Source organism: Pteropus vampyrus, unplaced genomic scaffold (genome assembly GCF_000151845.1).
Source record: "Pteropus vampyrus isolate Shadow unplaced genomic scaffold, Pvam_2.0 Scaffold6, whole genome shotgun sequence".
Classification (NCBI taxonomy): Eukaryota; Metazoa; Chordata; class Mammalia; order Chiroptera; family Pteropodidae; genus Pteropus; species Pteropus vampyrus.
In genome coordinates, this window is record NW_011888787.1 from 12,115,150 (window position 1) to 12,142,159 (window position 27,010).

General features: G+C 32.9%; 1 protein-coding gene across 1 annotated transcript in view; it reads left to right on the forward strand.

The window, feature by feature from the left end:
- The window catches only part of COL11A1 (collagen type XI alpha 1 chain), a 182,360-nt gene that overhangs the window by 22,788 nt on the left and 132,562 nt on the right, over positions 1-27,010 (forward strand). The window contains exons 2-5 of the mRNA XM_011368217.2: positions 671-838; positions 5,424-5,637; positions 8,814-8,976; positions 26,030-26,158. Of these exons, the coding sequence (XP_011366519.1) occupies positions 671-838; positions 5,424-5,637; positions 8,814-8,976; positions 26,030-26,158 (674 nt within the window). The remainder of the gene's footprint in view (positions 1-670; positions 839-5,423; positions 5,638-8,813; positions 8,977-26,029; positions 26,159-27,010) is intronic.

Consider the following 27,010-nt stretch of genomic DNA (forward strand, 5'->3'; position numbering starts at 1 on the left):
CACACATTCACACACCAATATACTTATGTATACTAAGATAGGAAATAACTAAGATAGGAAAGCACTCGAAACAAAAGCATTGCATTTTGTTATCTATTCTTTTTAACACTTTTAAACTTCTTTTGTGCATACAATATATTTTAGTAACTGCACATTTCAATATTTATGTATAACATTCATTGAGCGTGAATCTTCAAAATCACCTTTGTTTAGGTTACAAATAGTTGAATAGTAAATAGAAATTAATGGAATATGTACAGATGCTAGTTTTCATTTTGATTCCAAATAATGCCATTACTTAGGATGATTAAAGATTTTATAAATTGGAATTGAGATACATCAGAAAGTTTACAAATTCATATACAGGTTACATTAATTTCTAAATTTATACACACCATAGTCATGCACACACACACATATGTAGAAGCAAATCTGTTTTGCTTTTCTACAACATGATTCCTGACTGGGAAATTTTGTATTTGAGAAAGTTATGGTTTATATTTTACCTGCTGTCCCACTCATCAGACCCCACTCAAGTGTTAGGGGAGCATGGCAAGTAATAAATAGATTTGAGAAGTAGAACAACAAACTATTTTCTCTGTTAAACATACTTATTTTTATGTTAGATTATTTATTCAATTGTTTTTCTTATTTTTAACTTATTTTTCAGCTGCTCCAATTGATGTTCTAAAAGCTCTAGATTTTCACAATTCTCCAGAGGGAATATCAAAAACAACAGGCTTTTGCACAAACAGAAAGAATTCAAAAGGTTCAGATACTGCTTACAGAGTTTCAAAGCAAGCACAACTCAGTGCCCCAACAAAACAGCTATTTTCAGGTATGTTCACTTTATTACTATGATTGCTATTATTTTGTTAATCATTACTATTTCTTTTTATCATGCTACATAATGCACAATTATCAGGGATAATATCATTTTTTTATATATCAGAAAACAAATAGATTGTGGTCACCAAGGTAATTTAATGAAAATAGCTGATGACTTAATAATTGCCAATTTTAATTCAACACAATCATAGAAGATATGAAAACAAAAAATAATAATTAATTATTTTGTTTCAAGATGACAAAACTTGAAGACAACATTATGTGTAACTCATTTTTGCATGTAGTCATGTTGCATTTATTCATTGGGGAGAATGTGACAACTTCACCCCAATGACTACCCAGGTAGATTTAATGGACACGTGGATTTGGACATATTTAATGAATGTCCTTCTAAAATTAACATAAGTTTCTGTTGAAAGAAATATTTCTTCAGTAGATTTTATAAAACATTATTCTGTATTAATTTGAATCTTGTTCATATCTCAAAAATAATAAAAGTTAGTCACAAATCACTGTTATTGGGAGATCCGGGACTAGAGATTTTGTCAACCTATACCTGGAAAGTTTACACAATAGTATTGAAAAAAAATACTTGGTGAATATTTTCTACCTTTCCATGTAGTACTCATTGACATCATAACAGTAGTTATCTAGAAATCATGATAATATAGGAGAAGAGAGTTGAGTAGTAAAATTAAAGTTTCTGAACACCAATTTTCTAAGCAGTTAACTTGTTACAAGTACTTGTCTACTATTGGATACATGTCAATTATTTTTCCTTTTAACTTTACTAAATTGAGAATCTTCATCCTTATGTAACAAGTGGAAACTGAGTTTCACTGAGGCTCTCTGACTTGTCCAAATTACGTGGGGTCATTATTAAATCCAGGTCTTGTCTGTTGCCAAAGCCAATATTGCATATATTATCAGGTGTGTTCCTTTCTAGTCCTTTGGGACCTTCTCAGAACCAATTTATCATTTAAATTCCTCATATCATCCTCTGTTGTCTCCCCTCGAAGGAAACTGAGTTCTCTATTTTCACAGAAAACTGTTCTCTAACAATAGGATAATTATAAATCAAGGGACTGAAAATTACAAAACAAGATAGTATTTTTGAAAACACATTTACTTTGATAAATTATTGATTCTTCCAAAATAGTTCCCGCATTGTAATAATTCGTAGTGGACAAAAGTAATAAACTGCAAATATAAAAATGTCAATGCACAATTTTTCTGACTTCGAAAATAAAAAATTAAAGTAGTTATTAAATCCATAAAATATTTTAGAAATCAAATTTAAAAGTTTTAAGTAGTAAAAATTAAGTTGTTGTTCTATTTATCTGCACTCTAATGCAAAAATAAGAAAGGACTGAATTTTCAAGAGAGAAGAACAAAGAAAAATGGATTAATAAAAAAGCTTTAGAAATACTCAAGAAATTAGTTTGTAATGTTTTATACTTTGACTCATTATCTCAAGGTCAATTTCTTTGCCTTTAAATATGGTAGTTAATTTGATTAATTTGATTATTTTCATTGTTTTACTCATGGAAAAAGAATAAAAGCATGCCTCCAGGGTCTTCTTCCATGCCAGCTGATGGAACTCCTTTACATCAAAGTTTTTCTTTCTTTTGTCACAAAATTGAGTTTTAACTATATGATTCTAATAATGAGTATTTCAGATAGAAAAATACACCTATAATAGAGACCTCAATTTTTTCCCCAAGTGAATGATTGATTATAAGCTCGCTTTCATACAAAGTAGAGCTTCCGGCCAAATAACGCTAAATGGCAATTAATAAAAATTACCAATGACATATTTATGGTCGAAAATACAAACAGTGAATATGTGAATATTATTCTTTATAAAATAAATAAAAGAGATCTTTGAAAATTGATTTGGAATACTCTTTCTTTCATCATGAGAAGGCATAACAGCAACTTCTTTTCTAATTAATAAAGTAAGCAGTGGTATAGGAAATTTCAGCACTGGGGCAAAGTTGGGGGTTATCAGATAGTCATTGTAATAGTCTGTAGAGTTAAGATATGTGTCCTTCAAAATCTCAATTTGAGACCTTTAATTTAAATGTCTGAGAACTCTGCACATGTGAACTGAATAGGAGCTAGATTTGCAAATTCTGTCTGCCCTCTTTAGAACACCGGCTGTGGGACAATTACTTTGCAAGAAAGTTTGTGTATATTGATCTTTATCTTCATAACTATCTGGAAATGGGAGTATTTAAGCCCAAATTATGGATTAGGAATTAGAAATGTGAAGTATTTAAATATAATCACGGAACCAGTAAATGATGTGAAGCTGAGAGCTCTTGTCTCTTTTAGAATGAAGTGGGCTTTTCCCACTATGCAAAATGGCCTTCCCCACTCATTTTCAAAATCCTACTGACCACTAAGTTGCATCAAAAGGATATTTTAGTTAAAGGGAGACATATGCTGCATTAAAATATATTGACCACAATTTTAAAAATTAAAATCAAATACTAAAGTTACTGTGCCTTTTTCATATGTAATTTGTTCATGTATGCAATCTCTATTAATGTTAAAAGCCCATTTTAAAAACTGCTATTGAATCTGATTTACTCGGAGTGGATTCTGATTATTATTACATATACATGATTTATCTATACACACATCCTGAAGGTAGTAATAGCATTTCTTTCTTTAGCAGCAGTCATTAACAGAGAGGGTACTTAATTATTAGTTTGTATTTATCCATTTCAAAACATATATCATTTAAGTTCCGCTTTTTTAGAACACTAAATCTTTTTTAAATGTCATAGCTTAAATATTATAATTAAAATGTTAGTGTAGTTAGAAGCTGACAATATGCAAAAGTTGTGCTGTAGGAATTGAATGATTAATTAAAATTTGTTGTAATTTATTTAGTCCTATATGAATAAATCATTTGCTGAAAATCTTTCCCATTTTACACGATTTTTTTCTGCTGATTTGCATAAATATAAACTTGGATGTCTCTGTGACTTAAAATGTATAAAAGTATATACACATATTTACTTTTTTTTGCTGTGATAGCAAAGTTTTGATGACCTACTTGTTATATAGCAAAGTCGTATTGATAAATTACTTTAAAAAATTAAAATACATGTCAAAAATATTTTTAATTAAAAATTAAAATACAAATTAAATAAATACTTTTTAGTTTAGAGATATCTGTTGATTTATATATTTATCTATACAGATATGGATAGATAGATTAGAACTGAATAGTAAACATTCATTGATTGCTTTCTTTGTGACATACTTTACTTAATTTCCACAACATTTTAATAATTTCCATTTCATAAAATATCTTTCCACTGCGTTATTTTTAGCGGGTGCATAGGATTTTACTACACAGATGTTTTGTATTTTATTTAAACAGTCCCAATCATTGCAGGAGATTTTAACATTTTCTGATTACAAATAGTGTTCTGATGAATTGACTTAACATAATATCTTTACATACAAGCATACGTCTCACCTCAATATTTTTAGAAGTGAAATTGATAGTCTCCTAAAATTCTTTGAATTTGAATCCATGGTAGTCATATTTATAATAATTTTATTATTTTACAGTACTGTGTGTAATAGAATTTGGAACGAATGGGTCAAATATGGAAGCTCTTGGTGTTGGCCGAGATATCACTGATTACACACATGCACATATACCCCAGATGAACATTTGAACATTTGAATGAAAATAATCTCATCCTTCACATATAAGGCTTATTTTACTTATGTCCCAGGGTAGTAAGAGAATCAAATTGGATATATAAGGAAAATTATTTTTGAAAAATAAAACCCACAATTGAATATACATTGTTAATATAAAAATATACGGGTAATTTTTGTCTAACTATCTGAGGTATATTTATGCTGTTCATTTAACTAATATATTTATTTAATAAATACTTACTAAGCACTTATGTAGATCTGCCCCCATGCTGAATATAGATCTGCCCCCATGATAGTTAGTGGGGCAAGGGAAATACAGTCTGCCCCTTTGAATTTACAATCAAATTAGCCAAGTATCTAATAGCTCTGATTTATAACATCATAAACTTTTTTTTATTAGTAAAACTGCATCGTGTGATAGGAAAACTGATCATAAACTCTAGCTTTAGAAGGGGTGACTAAAAGAATATCTTCGTATATTCTGTCCTTACAGTGCCTCTTTAAAGAGAGAATGTATGGGCCACAGATTAAACAAAAGCAGAAAATACAAATCTTTCGCCAAAAATGGTACTTAAATATTTTTAAAATGCTAACTGTGTGTTTGATATTGTACTGGTTCCATGATCCTGTTTTCTAACTTTAAATTTCACGTAATCATTGAGCTTTAAGAGAGTTGCATCGAACTTTGAATATAGTTTGAACAATTATTGCAGAAAAAGCTTAATAGAGTTTTCTCCTCATTTTTTAAAAATCCGAATTGTTATTACTATTTGAATTTGATATGATGACATATCAAGGCCACATAAAAAATTCAAAAATAATAGAGTGATCCAGGAGTAATTTGGAAACTTGGAATTTCTGACTCTTTGGCCTTCTCTTCTCAGGAGGAACTTTTCCAGAAGATTTTTCAATATTATTTACAGTAAAACCCAAAAAAGGGATTCAGTCTTTCCTTTTATCTATATACAATGAGCATGGTATTCAGCAAGTCGGTGTTGAGGTTGGTAGGTCACCGGTTTTCCTATTTGAAGACCACACTGGAAAACCTGCCCCAGAAGACTATCCTCTCTTCAGAACTGTTAACATCGCTGATGGAAAGTAAGTAACACGATAATCCAGTGTTTTGGCCATGCCGAAAGCAATTCTTTTATTTAATCATTCAACAAATATTTCAAAGTGTGATGCAGTTTTTCTAGGGACTGGGGATATAGAAATGACCAAAACAGTAAAATTCCTAACCTTACATAGTTTACAGTCTGGGCAGACAAACAATGAACAATAAAAAAATTACTAATCAACAATATATCAGGCGTTGGGTGATACGTGAGAGACACAGAACAGTGAAGAGAACGAGAATGGTGGTGAGGGGTGCAGTTTTCAGGAGTCAGCTGAGGGAAAACCTCACTAAGAAGGTGACAGGTGAAGGCAGTGGAGTGCACGTGATGCTGATACTTAACAGCATGCCTTTCCAGGAGGAGGAGAAGCAAATGCAAAGCCTTTGATTCCAGGTGTGGCTGGTTTGATCTAAGCAATGTCAAGGGTGCCAGCGTGGCAGGAGCAGAGAGGCATTATGAGGATGGAGAAGCAGTGGAAGGCCAAATGGTATAATGCATTGTAGGCAGTTATAAGCACTTTGTGTTCTATTCTGAGTGAAATGAGAAGTCACTATAGACTTTTTAAGCAGAGGAATGATCTCATTTGACTTATCTTTTACCAATCATCTCAATATTGATTACCAATGAATATTTACCAATCATATTAATATAGCATAAAGAACCTTCTATAATACTTGATATGTGCTATAGACTTTCCTAAACACTTTATACATAATTAACTCACTTAATTTTTCACAACTTTTTGGAGAAAGTGATGTCAGTAACCCATGTTATAGATAAGGCAACTGAGGCACAGAGAGTTTAGATAACTTGCCTGAAGTCATATATTTGGAAAGTGGTAGAGACAGGTCATATCTTTAGGAAGTGGCCAAGACAGAGTTTGAACTCAGGTACTCAGACTCTACCGTAACACTACATCCTTCTGGAAATCATGCTGAATTCTGTGTTGTGAACACTGTCTTTCATTTAGGGAGCAGCTAAATATAAATAAATGCTTATTAAATTTACTTGGCATTTTATTACTGAATCTAGGCTTCTCAAAATAGATTTATCTGAGATATGATATTTGGTTATAGTCATAAGAAGGAAATAGCAGTGCAGATAGGGAAAAAATATCCCCACTTAGTATATCCTTGTCAGGGACATGGAGAAAACTTTTTCTCAGTGCCAGAAAACACGAGGCTTTCACAACTAATGTATATTATTATCCTTAATACTTAATATGATAATAAGTCTATGAATGAGAATAAATCAGGGTAAGGAACATAGGGCATACTGTTTTAGAAGGGCAATTCGAATCTTTGATATGGTTGCATTAAGCAAAGACATGTTGGAAGAGAGTGAGTGAGCCATGTTGGGATACGGAGAGAGGGCATTCCCGCGGGAGTGGAGAACACGTACAGGGAACAAGGAAGCAGCGGTGTGGTTGGAGTGCAAGGAGTCAGGAACCAAAGAGCTCCACACGAGGTCAGAGAGGGCGAGGGGACACTTGTGAGGCAGAGTAAGGACATAAGCTGTTCCTGGGACTATTCAATGGTTTCTAGCATGACAGAGACTTGATCTGACTTATGTTTTAAATGGTTACTCTGGTTGCGTAAGAGTGGACGCAGAGCCAATTAGGGATCTAGGTGAGAGAGATGGCAGCTTGGATGAAGTTAAGAGGCACTGGATTCTATATGTACTTTGAATATAAGAACTCACATGATTTTCTGATGATATGAATATATAGTATGAGGGAAAGAGAGTAACTAAGAATGACTCTAAAACTAAGTGTTAACTTGGTGTTGTGAATATTACATATGATACCGTAGTTTTGACACATCATTATTAACAGAGCTTAAATTAATTCAACAAAAATAGCGAATTTAGAGCCTTCATCAGCTTTTAACGATTGAAATCATTTTTATTTTCTGTTCATGAAAAGCACATACCTACAATAGTGAGAATGGTTTAAGTTAAGACATGGGCTTCTTGGAATAAATGTGTATAAATTTTACTCTCACAGTATTAAGTGGTTCCTAACATAAATCTTTTCTCAATTCAAACCGAGCAGATGCCTATGCTAGTTGAATGTGCTTTGGAAAGACCAAAGATTAAGTGTATATGGAAATATACTTGGTCCTCATCAGTAGCCATGCCAAGTCACATGAAACAGACATTTTAGGAAGGCTCCTGCAACTTTTTGGGTACTTTATTTTATGGATCAATTCCTAGACAAATCTGGAATATTAATCTAGCACTTTTCCTTTGGAAAAAAAGTAAAATATAAACCAGAGTGGCTTGCAAAATCCAAGTGAGCTTCACCTAGTGGTTTTGTTAGCACCAGGTGCTGTTAATAAAACCCACCATTTTAGTTTGGTCAGGGTGTGTATGTTTCCAAAGGCTGACCATATCTCCCCAGGAAGCCTGTCATCACTGTCCTGAATCAGCTGGAGCAGTAGCTTCAGAGCACATTGAGACTCTCACTCCACACATGCACTGACTATGCTTTCTTTTGGTGCTCCTACTTCCTGCCAACCCTGGAAAGAAGGAGAGGTATTGTGTCTCAGTCTTGGATCCTGCCCACAGTAGTGATCTATAACTGTTTTGAAATTAAAGTGGAAAAATAAAAAAACGAAAGCACTTGAAATAAATGTGAATAAAGACAGAGAAGCACATTGTGCTTTACAATTAGAACGTTCAGGTGCTCCAGATGGAGCAGTCATTCAGGTAGTAGACAGACCCTTTTACAGTCAATCTCAAGGGAGCTCCCGAGCAATTTTTTTCAAAAGTGAAATTCCACTTTGGAAGAAAGCATTTACGTACTTAGAAACTATTGCTTACCCCATATCCCGCCCCTAATCTCTATCAGATACCCTCATCAGGACACAGCGAGGTTAAGCTTTTGTTGCAACAACACAAAGCGAAGCAAAAGATGGGCCCTTCCTTATCAGCACAGAGAGCCAATCATGCTGTGCATCTTACAGGGCTTGCGTCCTTTTGAGTACCTAGACCTGCTCTAGATAAACAGTGATCACCGGTCCACTGATTAATTAATGAGTCTACATTTTGTGCAGGTTCAGCTCTCTTCACAATTTAAAATACATTCTATTTTAATGTGAATAATGGTTCGGCAACAATGTCTTTGAAACTTACAAAAGAATTACATGGCTTTTTTAGGTGGCATCGAGTAGCAATCAGCGTGGAGAAGAAAACTGTGACAATGATTGTTGATTGTAAGAAGAAAACCACAAAACCACTTGACAGAAGTGAGAGAGCAATTGTTGACACCAATGGAATCACGGTTTTTGGAACGAGGATTTTGGATGAAGAAGTTTTTGAGGTAAAAATAAATCAACCTTTATTTTAAGCTGAATATCGTTAAATCAGATGAAGTGAGTTCATAACAGTAACAATCAATACATGCTAAAAGCAAAGTTTAAAACTCTAAAGAGTGACCCACTTTCTTCCCCTGTGGGTGTAGTGGTGATGTTTTCTATTGTTCAGTAAGAGAAAGAGTAGACAGTGGTGACTGTAACGCCTGGGAAATGTTTTCTGAGATTGGTTGATTTGAACACAGACAAGCTTTTCTCCTGCGAAGGGCAAATAACTACTCTTAGTACTTTGTATTACTTTCTTCAGAGAAAAGAACATTTTCTTCACTTCCTACTCTGGGAGATTAATTTAGAGAACTATTCAAGTCAGATATTCTGCCTTTCTTTGTTCTTTGTGAACGTTTCTAACATAAAGTAGAGATTATATTGCAAAGATGAACCTTTAAGTTTTTAAAATCACTTTTTTAGTAATGTGAAGGTCATGATAAAAACTTTCTTCCAATTATAATTCCCCAATTATGGTAATCATATTCTTTCTTTTAATCCTTCAATTATTGGCCCTTATGACTCATGCTTTAATTTTTAGACAATTATCAACATTACAAACAGACCTGGGTTTTGACCCAATAAAGGGATGCACTCCTGAGACGTTATTTATTACTCTTATGATTTTTTTTACATTTTATGAGTAATTTATTTTCCAAAGTGTAACAAAGTAGTGTAAAATAATACAGACTAATAGACAAGTTTGACATTGAAGATTGGCTGTATTCTGTTGATGTGCAAAGATATGTTTATATATCCCACATATGTAAGTACACATATATATCTACAAATACGCACAGATAGTATGTAGTTTCATAAAAAGAACAATATAAATTCAGTGTCAGTATAATTCCTGTAGTTACATACATATGGCGTAATTTTAATAATAATTTACATTTGTGACATTTTCAGATTGTTTAGGATTCTATGTGTTTTTTCATTTTCTCTACTAGTGTTTACCCAAGCCTTTGACTCTAAACAAAATGTTTTAACATATTATATTATATCTAGTGAAATCATAAGCTGATTAAAACCATATATAATAATATACTCTCAGATCTTCTAAATATTTATTAGGTGAATCAATATTATAAACAAATTAATTTCTATCTCATGAAGATTTATTTTAAATTTAAAGTGTTTAGAACATAAGTTTCACAGGCTAAATTTATTTTTGTGATGCATATACAACCTTATTTTCTAGGAACATAAATGAGTAATATGGAAGAACTATATCAATGGATGGTTTCATTTCATATATTAGATTAATCAGTTATGCATAGTGACAGAGCCTGTGGAATTTTTCATTAAACAATAGAAGTTAAGAGTAGAATTTATTCATTATCAATGACTAGAATATATAAAGAGGAAATAGAAAAAATATGAATACATTAATTAATATGAATGAAAGAATTAATGAATTCTTAAAATTTACTGGCTCTGAAAGATAATATTTGATATATGTACATGTTGATTAGGTTTCTTTTTCATATAGTTTCATGGCATCAAGAGTTGTATATTTACCTGAACTTACTTCTAGGTTAATATTTAATCTCTTGTACTCTCTCCCCACCACCCCTGCCCGACTGTACTCCCTATTCTTTCCCATATACTACACTCTCGCTGGGGTCCAGCATAGAGTTTTTGAATTGTAGTTTCAGACTAGCACAGTAAGTTCTTTTTTAAAAATAAATAATTTAACCTGATGTTACATATTTAAAAATATGTAATACATGCCTCTGTGTTTCAGAGATCGATTACAGTATCAACTCCTAGAATATGTAAAAATAATTTTCTAAAATATTACCATGTGTTTTCAACTACTGCTAATTAAAATACCTCTGGCCAAGAGGCTTCTAGTAAATTACCAAAGGCAGAAGTACTAGAAGCAAAGGTTATTATTATTTTCTTTGATTAATTCTTAACTTTCTAATACCATATACTACATTCTAAATCTTGAAATAACTCCAGCTGTTTATTTGGGAAAACTTAAACCATTAAGAAAAATAATTTTTAAAAGACTCATTAATGAAACTTTTAGTGAGTATGACAGTGAGTAACAAAAATAAGTTTATTAAGCTGCTTTGCATCTTTAGTTTCATGAAGCCCCATGGATCTTTAAATAAGACATTTATTTAATATGAAATTAAATTACTTTTGAACAAATAAATGAATGCAGAACTTTCACTAACAGATTTATCTTGTACTATCTTTGACCAATTAAATAGGGAAACTATTTTTATTTAATAAAATATCGAGAAGGCTTTAGAACAAGAATCTTTGAATTTGATGAAATTTTGTATTTATCTAATTCAAATATTCAAGCAATCCTTACAAATAAATTTCAAGTCTTATTTCCTAAATTGTATTATTGTATAGGTATATAAAATTTCAAAATTAATTTAGTTTTTGTCACTTGAAAAAAGAATATGAAGAAAACATATTATTCAAACATACAGAATTTTAAATCAAAATAAAAATTTGAGACTATTTTTATAAAATTAGTTCATCTTATCTGAATATGATGTTAATATAGATTTCCTTTTAAATTTACTCAAATATTTTTTCTTTCATTTTGGTTTGCATTATGGTACCTATTTAGACTTTCGATTGTTTGCAACTGAATGTGTAGAAATTATACTAAAAATGACAGAAGATATGAATGGTACTATGTATGCATCATTTTAGCATTTGATAAACAGTTGTAATAATGATGAAAATGATATAAAAACACAAGTGATTCATTAATCTGAAAAAGGGAAATGTCACTTCTTTGGAAATAGTGTCATTCTGATTTAAATGCAGATTTGTTTAGTGTATATAATTTTATCTACCTACTTCCCTACATTTATGGAATGGTACTATTATGGCAAAAAATGCTAAACAGGCCCTATTCGAATTGCACTCTGAAGACTTTTAGAAATTCAATATTAAACAGATAAAATGTTTTTAAAACATGAAAATGTTTTTAAAAGTACGACAAATTAGTTTATATGAAAATGCCAAAATAAATATCTGGACCTGTAATTCAGATTATATGATTTCAGTATAGCAGAATGAATATAAGAATTGATTCTGGAATGAGAAAAATCTGATTTTTGAACCTCAGCATCTAGTTTAATTATGTTTCTCTGTGTAATTACTTTCTGTAAGTTTTAATTTCTCATTCTTCAAATGGGAATAGTAATGTAAATTTTCTCAGAAGTATTTATTTTAAAAATGAGTTTATGTATGCAAAGTGGTTAAAATACTGGAAATATACGTATATGTTATATATTATACGTTGATTATGTATTGATATGTAGTTTTCTTAATCATTGTTATAATTTCTGTTCTTTATCATCTCACGACTATGACATATCAAATATTCTTATACTTTTTTTTATTATTAGCTTCAAGTATCAGTACATTGGTTAGACATTTATATAATTTATGAAATGATCTCCTGACTACTCTTTTTCCTCTGGCTCTATACCTAGCCATTACATTACTGCTGGTTGCATTCTTATACATTTTTGATATGAGTGAGCAACAGTGATCCATATCGAAAGATCTAAGTGGTCTCTTTGTCTTGTAAATAAGATACTTTGTTCCTGGGCTACTGCTTGTTTGTAAGGTGCCTTGTAGAGATTGGTGGTAGCACCTGGGTATGACATTAATGAATGGACCATGGTCTGAGTGAATACATTCATGCAGGCACAAAACATCCAACCAATCCTAATCAATAACCTTAGTTTATTTTACCTAGATAATATGCTTCAAATGTGTAGGAAAACGACATTTGAATAACCATATGCCTGTATTCACTACCAATAAAATCACTTGGCTTTTTTACTAAGCAGTATTCCAGTATATGAATAAACCATAATTTGTTCGTGCATTCATCTTATTAGTGGACATTTGGATTGTTTCCAGATTTTGGATACCACATGTGAAGCTGCTGTGAACATCCATGTATAGACGTTGTGGGGGTGTTTATTTTTGTTTGTCTTAGTTAAATACCTAGAAGTAGAATGTCTGGGATTTTTGGTAGGTGCATGTTTAACTTAAAACAAAACAAAACAAAACAAAAAACTGTCCAACTCTTTTCCAAAGTGTCATTAATCATTTTACCCTCCAGGGTGAATGAGAGTTCCAGTTGCTCTGCTTCCTTGCCAACTCTTGATATGGTCAGTCTTTTAAATCATACCCATTTTAGTGGTTATACACTAATATTTCATTGTGGTTTTAACTTGCATTTTCCTCATGAATAAAGATACTAAGTGCTTTTCCAGGTGCTTATTGGCCATTTATGCATCTTCTTTTGTGATGAGTCTTTTGTCCATTAAAAAAAATTGGTTGATGTATTCTAATTATGGCATTTTAAGAATTTTTTACATATCCTTCATACGCTTTGATAGCTATATACGAATAATTTTTCCAGCACGTGGCTTGCCTTTTTATTTTCTTACTAGTGTCTTTCAAAGTGATGCTATTCATTTCGATAATTTTATTTATCAATTTTATTATGTTTTATACTTCTTGTGTTCTAAAGAACCTTTACCTACACCAAGATAATAAGGATTTTCTCCAGCTACCAGAAATGTAGTTTTAGGTTTTACAAGTAGGTCATGGCCTACTTTGAGTTTGTATTTGTGTGTGGTATGAGGGAAAGGTCAATGTGGATTATTTTTACATAAGGCTATCCAGTTCATTTGGCATACTTTATTAGAAAGACTTTCCTGCATTAGATTGCCTTGGTTACTATGACAGAAATCTCAGATGGCATTTGTTTATTTTCTTTTTAAAATTATTTATTAATATATTTTATTTTTTTAGAGCTCTTTTTAGGTTCACAGCAAAACTGAGCAGAAGATGTAGTTTCCATATACCCTTGTGCACACGCACACACAGGGCCCCCCACTATCAACATCCCCACCAGAGTGGTACATTTTTTGCAATAGATGAACCTACTCGGACACATCTTATCAGCCAAAGTCCATAGTTTACGTTAGGGTTCACTTCTGGTGGTGTACATTCTATGGGTTTTGGCAAATATATAATGACATGTATTCACTAATGTAATATCTTACGAAGTAGTTTCATGCCCTAAAAATCCTCTGTGTTCTACCTACTTATCCCTCCATCATCCCCAAACTCTGGCGACCACTGATCTTTTTACTGTCTCCATAGTTTTGACTTTTCCAAGATGTCATATAGTTGGAATCATGAAGTTTGGAGTCTTTTCAGGTTGACTTCTTTCATTTAATAATATGCATTTTTGTTTCTTCCATGTCCTTCATGGCTTAATAGCTCATTTTGTTTTAGTGGTGAATAATATTTCATTGTCTGGATGTAACACAGTTTATCCATTCATCTACTAAAAGACATCTTGGTTGCTTCCAAATTTTGATAACTGAATAAAGCTTCTACAAACATCTCTGTGAAGATGATTTTTGTGTGTGTGTGTGACATATTTTCAGCTCCTTTGGGTAAATAGCAAAAAGCATAAACTGGCATACTGTCTTTCAAAGGGGTTGTGCCATTTTCATTCCCACTAGCAATGAGTGAGAGTTCCTGTTTACCCATATTTGGATGTTGGCCCTTCTAATAGGTGTGTAGTAGTCTCATTGTTGTTTTAGTTGGCATTTCACTGATGACATGTTAAACACCTTTCCAAATGCTTACTTGCCATCTGTATATCTTTTTTGGTGAGGTGTTTGTTAAGATCTTTGGCCCATTTTTCAGGTTCTTTGATTTCTTATCATCGAGTTTTAAGTATTCTTTATATATTTTGCATAACAGTCCTTAATCAGATGTGTCTTTTGCAAATACTTTTTCCCATACTGGATTGTCTTCTAATTCTCTTGACATTGTTTTTCATGGAGCAAAAGTTTTTTTTTATTTTAATGAAGTCTAGCTTATCAGTTATTTCTTTTATGTATCATGCCTTTGACATTGTAGCTAAAAAGTCGTTGCCATACTCAAGGTCATCTAGGTTTTCTCCTATGTTATTTCTAGGAGTTTTGTAGTTTTGAATTTTACATTTAGATTACTAGATGTAATAATTTTTGTAGTTAATTTTTGTGAAGGGTGTATACTCACTTTTTATCATGTGCGTGTCTATTTGTTCTAACACCATTTGTTGAAAAGACTGTCTTTGCCCAATTGTATTGCGTCTGCTTCTTTGTCAATCAGTTGACTGTACTTACGTGGGTCTATTTCTGGGCTTTCTATACTGCTTCATTGATCTATTTGTCTTTTTTTTTCTCCGCCACTACCAGAATGTCTTAAGTCTTAAAGTTGGGTGATGTTTGTCCTCTGACTTTGTTCTACACACACTTTCAATATTGAGTTGGCTATTCTGGATCTTTTGCCTCTTGTTATAAACTATGGAACCACAAAATAATTTCCTGGGAATTTGACTGGGTGTTGAATCTATAGATCAAGTTGGAAAAAAACTGATATCTTGACAATATTGAGTCTTCCTATCCATGAACATGAAATATGTCTCAATTATTTAGTTCCTTGATATCTTTCATCAAAGTTTTGTAGTTTTTTTCATACTGATTTTATACATATTTGTTAGATTTAACCTAAGTAATTCATTTCTTAAGTGCTAATGCTGCCTGCACCAGGATGGCCAAGTGGTTAAGGCATTGGACTTAAGTGTTAATGCAAATGGTATTGTGTTTTTAATTTCAAATGCACTTGTTCATTTGCTGGCATATAGGAAAGCAATTGACTTTTGTATATTAACTTTGTGTTCTGCAACCTTGTTATCATTTCCAATTAGTTCCAGGAGTTTTGGGGGGTTTTTTGGTCTATTCTTTCAGATTTTCTACATCGAAAATCATGTCATCTCTGAATAATGACAGTTTTATTTCTTCCTTCCATATCTGTATCTTTTATTTCCTTTTCTTGTCCTATTGCATTAGCAGTCTGATCTGTCCATTTCTTGTAGAAAGGTATTAAAGTCTCCAACAATAATATTGGATTAACCTATTTCTTCTTGGATTAGTTCAGTTTTTGCTCACATATTTTTGATGTTCTCTTCTTAGGCACATACACTTTAAAGGTTGCTATTTCTTCTTGGACAATTTACTCTTTTATCAAACAGTATCTTTGTTTCTGCTAGGTAATTTTCTGTGCTCTGAAATTTACTGTCTTGCTTTCTTTTGTTTATTGATAGCAGGGTATACCTTTCTTCATCCTTTTACTTTTAATCTATGTGTATCTTTATATTTAAAGTAAGTTTCTTGTAGACAATATATACTTGGGCTTTGTTTTTTGATTCACTCTGACAATCTCTCTGGAGCTTTTTAAAAATTTATTCTGAATATGTGGATGTGTGTGTGTGTGTGTGTGTGTGTGTGTGTGTGTGTGTGTGTGTAATTACTTCTATAAGGAGATCTTATGACTTGCATGCAGAAATAGACCCATATATCTACATGACAGTATCTTGTATTAGCAGTTGTTGTATAAAACAATTTTTTTCTTACTGTAACAGTTTAGAAGTTGTCAGGTAATGGGCTATATTTGGGGCTTTATAGATTAGTATTATTTCATATTTAGTAGGATTTATGGTTCAAAATGTTTTTTAAAACTCCATGTAGCATTTAGGGTAAATTCAGATTTCAGGGCTCTATAGACAACCCAAAGTGCCAATGTATACAAGATATTGCTTGTTTTCTAAATGGAACTTTGCTTTTTTTGATTCATTTCTCTACTTTTGACTACTGCATCACTGTATTATCTTCTGCCAACAGCACACAATAAAGTGTCACACATTTTATTTTATCACTTCTACAAATTTTATATCTGTATGGATTACAGTGGTGAAAGGTGATACTTACCTTTATTTTTTTCCCTTTTCAGGGTTATTGTTAGTCTGTAGCAACTTTTTTAACTTCCCAAAGAGTAAACCATCTTGTATTGCATTCTTGTTGTCATATCTTTATTACCATGTTGTTTTATATATATATATCTATTAATGTATAGTTTTCTCTCATTAGACTCTAAATTCCTTGAGAGCGTGATTTATTTCCTATTAATTTAGGTGATCCAGCAGCAGCATCAAGCACAAAGTTTGGTACTTGTGTTCATAATGAAGAGTAGGAAAAGGATGAATGAGTGCTATACCTGGAAGTGGGTTAAGGCTTTGTTAGAAATGTCTGCAAGGAGAAGGGGCAGGGATCACTATAGGAAAGCATCATTTGAATGTTAGGTGTCTATTAAATAATGCTCATTCCCTGTTGAAGCAGAATAAATGCTATATGCCAAACATTGCGCTTAAATAATTAATATAGAGAAATAAAGAAATAATTGTAATAAGATACAATTGTGTCCATAATAAAGACATAGAAATGTTCAAGGGAGGGAATAACAAGTATATCCAAACCGATGAAAAATAAAAGAACAGTTAAAGATGAGGACATATGTGCAAAAAATGAAAATTTGGAATAAGCACAGCAAATCTAAGAAAGGTAATTTTGTGGGGGGGCCTTTGGGAAGGGACATGGTTGGGTGTGTTAGAGCTCACTTGTGGACAGTCTTTTACAGTATGCTGAGGAGGCTGAACTTTAAACCAAAGGCCATGAGAAATTTCTTTAAGTAGAAGGAATAAAAATTCATATTTAAAAAATATTCTTTTTGTGACAGTGAAGGAGTTAGGGTAGAATTGTGACCTCGTGAAAAAGAAAAAAGATATGGTATTTTGACACATTACAAAAGAAATGGAGAAAAGGGTCTTGCTTTAGGATACTGTTTAAGATAGAATTGACAGATCTTGGGGACTGATTGGATGTCTGGGGTTTAGGGAGAGAGAAACTTGATACTTTAGATTTCTAGACTGATATACAGATAGTAAATAGGCGATATTTCCTTCTTCCAAATATGAAGTGTTTGGATTTTTAGCTAAGTTTAAAAGGCTTTAATTCTCTCTCTCTTTTTTTAAATGAACTTTTAATGTGCTTTTAACAAAGCTTTAAATTGATTAAAAGACTATAGGATTATCTTGGACAAAATAACATCTTTCTATACTTATTGAATTTTATAGTAAACACAGAGTTAATGTAATATTATTATTAGCTCAAAGGAGTATAATAAGAATGTGATAGATTATTTAAAGTATTATTTAAGCAAGTATTTTTTTTTTGGAAACTAGATCTTTTTAAGGCCTGGCCTCATTCATTTCTGTTTACAGTATGAGTATTTAAAGTACTTAGAAAAGTGGCAGGTATATACAGTAAGTATCACCTTAGTATTTATCTATTATTATAACTATTAGAGTTATCTGTTCCTTGAATAATTGCACGAAACTTTTATTTGATCTCCCTGCTTCTGTTCTTTCCCATCAGTCTATTCTCCAAGCAGCAAGCCTAGCATAGCAAGCTTATTCCTGTCAAATAACACTCAGCTGAAAGAACGAAGGTGTAAATGAACAATATCACCTCTTTGCATATGATCTTCTAGTAGCATTCCATATTATTTAGAGTACAAGTTAAAGTTCTTTCAATATTCTGCAGGCTGCTATGTGATCGTACCACACCCTCTGCCCCTGTTCTTTGACCTCATCCATGGATCTCCTCCCTCTTGCTCCCTCTGATCCACGGGACATTTCTTTCTTGAACACATCAAGCGTGCTCCAGCCTTGGCATCTCAGCATGCACTAGTCCTTCTGCCTGGATGGCTCCCCCCGAATATCTGCATTTCTTACTTCCTCAGTCTTAGATACCTCTGTCTCAGTGTCACTTTATCAGTGAAACTTTTTCTGATCACATTTGGTAATATAGCATCCTACCCTCTGACACATCTCACTTTTCAGCTTTGTATTCTTTACAGCACTTAACACATTCTAATGTACTACATTTTACTTATTTTCTCTTCCCTCCTCTCAGATATAAGCTCCAAGAGGGCAGGGTCTTTGTGTTGTTTCCACAGTGTCTAGAATAGTGCCTGAAACTTATTACTGTTTACATGAATGAATGAATATATTTTTTAGCACTTACTAATACAAGGGGTATAGATCGCCTATGCAAACAAGGGAAAACAGGAGGCAAGGTCTGCTGCCTTAAAAAAAAAAACATTTTATTTATTTATTTGTTTGTTTGTTTATTATTTTTGGTAGGATGGAGCAGTGGTGGTTATTTTTCAGTAAGAATTCTTGATGGAAAGTATAAGATTAAAGTGCACTTTTTGTGGTAGTGTTTTGTTCAACTTTGGGCATTTTCTCTATGACTTGGTAAATATTTATTGGATTAGTAGTACATTCAAGTAACATAGGAATTCTACTCATTTTCTTAAAATTGATTTCTTAAGCCGATTTCGAGACACTGTGAAATATAAAGGCTATGTGGGTAGCAGTTCTGTCTCTGATTATGTGATTTTCCTCATTCAGTTCAATCTGTGATGCATTTTTCAGTTAAACCAAAATTCTAAGCATTTTGGCAGCTTTCTTTTTCCACACAAAATAGTTGAGAAGAATCGTTAACTATATGGAATGTTTGAAAAAAGAATTGTGATGCGAGCTAATGCTTTGGCTAATCCAGAAGTCTGAGTAGACAGAAAGCATAGGCTTTCAATTAATCTTCTGATACTGATAGTTACTTCTTTAGATTTTTACGCCATGTTTAAAATTTAATGTCAGTATTGTACCTAAATATACAAATGAAACCTCTACCAAGACCCATCGTACTTTTAACAAAGCTCTGATATCAAACACGAACAGAAGTTTTAGTGTCCAGCGGGTACCTTGTGGAAATACTCTAGAATTTTGTTAAGCTATTTCTTTTACAGTAGCACGTGCTGGAAACTGCTTAGCTAACTGTATTTTTTTTTCTCTTCTATTATATTTTTCCTAATAGGCTTTACTTGTAGAATAATGACTTTAAGTCTCCTGAAACTCAGCTCCTTTGGAATTTGTTTTTAGGACAATCACAAATGGATTCTCCAGCAGCATTTTTAAAATTTTAATGCCTATATAAACATTGTCTAGAATTTTGGCACTCAAAGTTGTATTCTTTAATTGTTCTTAAATACTATGATAATTATACCTTATATTTGTTTACATTTTACACTTTAAAAACTGCTTAAGTGCATATTATTTTTAAAGAATCTTCAAGAAATTCAAGACAAATAGTAAAATATTCTTAATTTCAGGTGTTGAAATAGAGACTCGTAATGGTGAATAAATTAATTGTCCAAGATCCATTTATTGAACGAACGTTTTTTGTGTACCCACTGTGTGAAGGCCTATTCCAGGAACTATAGAAAGCTTAGAGAACAAAACAGACAATTCCTTGCTCTCATAAAGTTTATATTCTAGTGAATTTTACTGAACCATGTAGATTGGCTGATAAAGTAGAGGATTGCAGGCCATAAACTGTGTCTTTTGTCAATGTACTTTCCTGGCAGGTGACACATACTGATTATTTGAATACTTAAATTTAGTATATGCAACAAGGAAGATGCCCGTTGCTATTTTAGGGCCTTCAAGTTTATGGTCCTTCTCTAACTTCTCACATTCCCTGTGAGTTCACTCTGATTTCCAGCAGGAAACAGATTTCTACTCAGAAATTTCAGAGGTGCAAACATAGAGGCTGAGGAACTTGGTGATGAGCATTTCTTTCTCAGAAGCTCAAGGACAAGGGGCAGAAATAGAGGTACAGAGCTCATTGAAAGCTGGAGCCCTGCCGAAGTGCTCTCAAGAAGTGGTCAGGGTACCAGACTGCTGTGACAAGCCAGGAAAGTGTCGGAGGAAACTACCCAACCTCCTTCTCATCCCACGTTCCAAACTCCTGGTGGTAACTTTCATTGTCTGTACTGCACACCACCTTTCAGGAAGGTCTTGATGATGCAGATTCTTTGGGCACAGAGTTGAGAGCGGAGTGTGATAATTAGGATTTGGTGAATACCAAGTATCTTTACATAGAAAAGAAAAACTAGGCACTTTCTCTTTAATTATCTCATATAATCTGGCTGTTAAATTTTTGTGTAAGTTACAACTAAAATTTATGGAAGAAATCCAATTATTCTCTGACATAATGTGCCTATGAAAAATTATTCCTTGTGCTAATGTGTAAAAAAGGAAAATAGTTTCCTTGGGAAAAAAATGTAACTGGTCTTAAAATTTTAAGATATACAGTGCCTCCTAAAGTTAAGAATGTTGTATAGCAGGTTTGCTTTTTCAGCAAAAATATTATTCTTTCTCAATACTCTCATTTCAATGAGAATTCTGGATTTCAATCTTGAGAGCATGCCCCCACCTTTCACTGTTTAATAGACATATGTGTGGATGGTCCATATTCTATTGTCAGCAAAGTCTTCACATTGAAACTTAAAAACACTTTTTCGAAGTTAAAAAAAAAACAAAACAGAAAAAGGTGTATCAAAGGTGCATATCCTTTATATGCATAATTTAAAAATCTTTTTAGGCTATATATTTCACAAAATGTCCAATTTTGATTGAATAAAACTTCAGTTCTCTGAAGGAAATGTGTCATTCATTGTTACATAGTAGAGAAGTACAACAGAGTAGAAATAAGGAAATATGTTTAAAAGGCTACTATTTTCTGGAACAGTATCATTGTATGTAGAACGAGAATAATAAATGTATAGAAATGTTACTACCAATGATTTCTTTTCATCCACAGATAAATATTTTCCCTAGACTTAAAATAAGAATAAAAAAGGTGAAATTAGTTTTTTAGAAAATAATCTCCAAATATCTGTTTCATTTGCTTGGGTTAGAAGAGTAAATGTGCCACTTCAACTGTTAACCTCTTAATAAAATGACAAAAAAATGTTTTCTTTTAATGTTCAAAAGATGATAATTACTTCTCTTCTTATATTGGATTAGGGCCCACTGCAATTACTTCATTTAACCTTAATTATCTCTTTATAGGTCCTATCTCCTATCTGATGTTAAGTCTTAAACTCATGAATTGGGCAGGCATGGAGGGGAGCACAATTTAACCCATAACATTATGTCTGGGGGAATTCATTTTGTCCTTGATTAGTGAAAGATAGGGACAGGTTTCTAAAGAAAGAAGTATAGGCTACAGATTAAAGCAGAATTTTCTACTGATTCATATTGAGTCTTGTAACTTGGTTTGGCTTTAGTCATCACAGGTAAAGGAGGGACATAATTCGAAAGTAAATGAAGGCAATTTTCTTAAAAGAAAAACTGAATTTATTCTGGAAAGAATCACTAATTATCATTTCACCTTGTAGACCTAAGAAGTTGTACCCCAATTTTTCTCCTTTAATTTTGTTTCCTGAGTAAGTGGCTTTGCCATCCTACCATTGCTCACTAAATAAATTACAGAATCACCTTCACTCCTCCAGTGCATTTTCCTCCGCCTCTCCTTGCCATTCCATCTCATGGCACCATCCCCATCCTCAGTCTCCAAATCTCACAGGTTTTTTTCCTAATAAATTTGGAGACTAGATGATTTTATTGAACAAAATTGCAGCTGTGTTATTGTTAGCGAACTAAAGGGGGATTGTGTACCTGCACGCATCAAAGCCAAAAGGAATATGAAAAGCAGTTTGCAGCAAAGAAAGTAAAGGTTTATTAAGGATACGGCTCCAAGCCCAAAGACATAGGTGAGCTAGTGCTCAAAGACCTGGTTCTTTAGAGGAACACTCTTATAGAGGAACACTCATTAGTCATGGTAGCTAAAAGAGTTGGGGTGTGGGCTCTCGGGGCTAGAGTAGGAGGCAGTTGATCATTGCATCAGGTCCTAATGTCAGTCATGGTGTCATTCTGTCTGATTTTGAAGGGTTGTGGCCAGTAGGGTTGTTCTGCCTTCTCAGATCTGGAGCTGAAACACAACTGAGGCCAAGACATTATCTTTAGTTTGACTGAAACTCTGTTTCTGTGGTCAACAGACCTGAGGCTTTGTTCCTAAAACTGTTTGGTGCTGACCAGAATCTGATATCCTAGGGGCTTAATGATTAAGGGCGTGGACACACAGCATGAGGGAAGGTGGAAGGATAAGGAAGGAAAAGAAGTGAGTCATGGTGCTATTAAACTAGACAAGGTCAGTTTGCATCAGACAGAAAGAGAAAAAAAAACTCATTTTAAAGAAGTAAAGTTTTTGCACAGTTACTTATTTCCTCCAGCATCAGGGGAGATGGTGTTTCTTATTCTAGAAACTTGTAAAATTCAGAAAGATACATAGTCGATAGATACTTGGAATCTCTCTTTTCCAGATATTGTCAAAAGTAAATTATTCTCTTTGAATATAACACACAAGTTTTAATATTAAAAGTTTGTCTTTCAAGATTCACAATGGAATTGAATGCCTTATGGGATTGTACAATTACTAGGTGACAGATTGACATTCAAGAGAGAATATTTGAAATAATCTGTTTAAAAATAAACAGTTTATTTGCACAGTTATAGTTGAACATTGATTCATTGACCCTCTGCATTAGCTGTTTTGTTTATATCTGAGTTTCCTCTGCTGTTCTTGTGAACCTAATTTTTCCAAGGACATAATCCATTCACAGGCCACGTTATTTGATCACACGGAATTGAATAGTACAGCTGTTCAGAGACTGGTTTTCCATTGCTCATTCTTAGGAATAAGCTGCTGTGTTACACAATTTAGTGGATGTTCAAGCTGGGAACTGACCTCAACCAAGCACTGGGGTGGCTTCACATAGGAGGAGTTGAATCTGAAAATTTAGACACTTAACTATGACACACTGACGTTTAACCTTAAAACATTAGACCAATCTTATACCACATTTTTTTAATAAATGTGATTTCTTATACATGCAAAAAAAGAAAAGCTGTATTTGTTTTAACTTTTGTATTTAGAGCATGATATAAATTACACTCACAACACAGAAAATAGAAATAGCTAGGCCTTGCAGAGAGTTACTGTATTTGTATATAAAATAAAAATAAAAACCAGCCAAACACACATTGTTAGAATATGTGCATTATATTTCACTTTTGAGAGTAGGATATGCTGTGCTATTACTCATATAATTGGTCTAATAAAAATGTGGCAGGAACTTTTTGCAGCATGTGTGATATTCACAAGAGCCTCATCTGTATAGACAGGTTCTAATAAGTTTTCTTACATATGCTCTGCATCTCTCCTCCAGACTCATCCTATCTAAAGGCAAATACCATAGTATAGACCTAGCTGACACAGCTTTAAAAGGCAAGATAATTGCATCAACTCTAATCTTAGCTTTGTAGATCATGAGAGGAAGAGCAGGATGCTTTTTTCATAACTTGTATGCTATGGATGCCAATTTTACTTGGTAAACTTCACTCTTTTTCGGCTATGGAAATTTTTGTGACTATCGAATCTAAATATTTATAGTTCACTCAAACTGTCAAGACGCTTTTGTTTATCTACATACTGTCTCACAATGTGTCATATGATTAACATAAAACACTGTCAGATGCCTTCTGGGAGAAATAGTACTGTAGACTTTTAACTGAATTTTCCAGTTTCTTTCCAGTAGTATATTTTATGGCTGAATATTTAACACCTGAAATAGGAATTTATAGTGGAAAGTTGGCAGGATTCCATTTATTGAAGTTAAGTGCCTTAACTAGAATAGTAAGTATGTAGGAAACCATAATTCTTCTCAAAAACATACTATTTTTAAAATACCATATGCATATGAGATGGACAACTTTTTTGTTTCAGTAATAACTTCACTTGGTTCATTATATTTCCTGTAAGTATGGAATTATAGAATTTTTAGTCTTAGAGAAGACCTTACATATGATCTCTGAATGCATGCATTTTACAAATGATGAATCCGGATAAGTGACTTGCATAATTGCAAGTAGTTAATGGCAAAGCTGGGAGAAAATTCAGGAATCAGGGTTTTTAATTGAAACCCTTAATGAGGCAAGTACTCAGTGATGCACTCAATGATGCCTCGTTATTTTTTTTAAACAGCCTAATGAAGAATTCTGTGTTCAAATTTCTCTTTGTTATTTGTGATTATTTATTTATAATAATTCAGTTGTGGCTACTCAGTGTTCTAAATTGATCGGTTGGTGTTGTCAGCCTTAGAAATGAAATAATAAGGTCTTTAGCTAGCACAAATGAGTTTATTCAGAAAGCAGAGGACTTGTAATTCAGGACAAGCAAACTATGGCGAACCATATGCAAGTTTGAGGAAACAGAATTGCTTCTTAGTACTCAATGTTAGAGATTTAAAATGTTTAATGTCCATATTTTCATCAGGCCTTTAATAATAACTATTAATAAAATTCAGAGAAAGCTGGAAAACCTTGAAATTATTCAAGATGACATCAGATCTGTGAATCAGATTCATGTGCTCAGACCTACAGGGCCTTGAATTTCCAAGTCATTGAATATTATTAACTCAGACATTTTTCTGGGCGGGAGTATAATTCTGAATTAACATGGTTATGATCTATTGATTTACCTCCAACTAGTTTCATGTTGAATTAGACCCATGTGAAAATAGTCACATTGCTTCAAGAGCAGAATACAGTTGAGCCTTGAACAATGCCAGGTTAGGGTCGCCAAGCCTCTATGCAGTCAACTTAGACTCCCCAAAACCTTAACTACTCATAGCCTACTGTTTACCTGAAGCCTTGCTAATAACACAGGCAGTTGATTAACACATATTATGTATGCTATATGTATTATTTGTTGTATTTCTACAGTAAAGAAAGCTAGAGAAAAGAAAATTTATTAAGAAAATCGTAAGGTTCATCCGTGAATTTTTAAAAATTATATTAAATCTCCAAAAAATTTTCCAACATATTTATTGAAAAAAATCCACATATAAATGGACTCACCCAGTTCAAACTCGCGTTGTTTAAGGGTCAATTGTATTAACAGAAGATTTGTAAAACCAGTATGAGTTTCTCCCTCGAATCTGTAAGGCTGTTTTTAAAGATGAAATGTAAATGATTTTTCTTCAGATATTTAAAAATAAACTACACGTTGTCTTGAATAAGTCTTGCTCTAAATATATGTGTATCTGAATATTCTGACCATATCCATGTTTGTTTCTTGGCAGGGGGACATCCAGCAGTTGTTGATCACAGGTGACCCCAAAGCCGCTTATGACTACTGTGAGCATTACAGTCCAGACTGTGATTCTTCGGCGCCCAAGGCCGCGCAGGCGCAGGAGCCCCAGGTCGATGAGGTGGGGACCATATGATTAGGGCTGGTTTCTTTACTGCAGTGGTACAGACATAATCTTTCAGTTTGGAGGCTTACCTCTACATATTCAATTTTAATTAAAGTGTAGTTGTATTTAATAGTGTTCTACTATTTCTGGGAAGAAGCGACTCGAAGATGATTTTTGGTGCTTCCCCGCCCCCATCTCGTTTAAGTTATTTTGTAACTTAAACTTCTTTAAATAGAGATATCTCACTCGTATACTGTGTATATGAGCACATTTCATTTTTTGGAGGAGAAGAAAACGATAATGTCTAAAAGCTATATTTTTGTCCTTACCATTTAAATAATTAATACAGTCTCAAGGTAAGGGTGACATATCTTTTGGGTGTACTTGCCATTTCCCCAGGCCTTTGGAAATTCATGCAGATGAGAAAATGACATTAGAGCTATCTTAAAGTTTTCAGGCTGTGTTGAATATTTAGAGGGATTTTTTCTATTTATTTTTTTTCTATTTATTATGCTGCATTGATATATTGGTTTCCTTGCATAAAATTTAATATAAAGAGCAATGGAATGAAAAGCAGATTGTAGTAATTAAAACTAATCACATACTTTGGTTAATGTTATATCACTTTATTTGAAATTTGAGTGTGAAACCATTGCTCCAGGCTATTTTTGCAAGAAAATTCACCACTGTAAAATTTGACTTTATTCTGTTTCAGACCAAAAATACATACATATAAGTTAGTAAAGCATTTTTTTTCAGACTTGACTATCTCAAAGAACAAAAAATATAATACAGTGTACCCTTTATCCAGATTTTTTAGGTAAAATACTTTGATATGGATTTTCTGGAAATTAAAAAGTAAGCAAA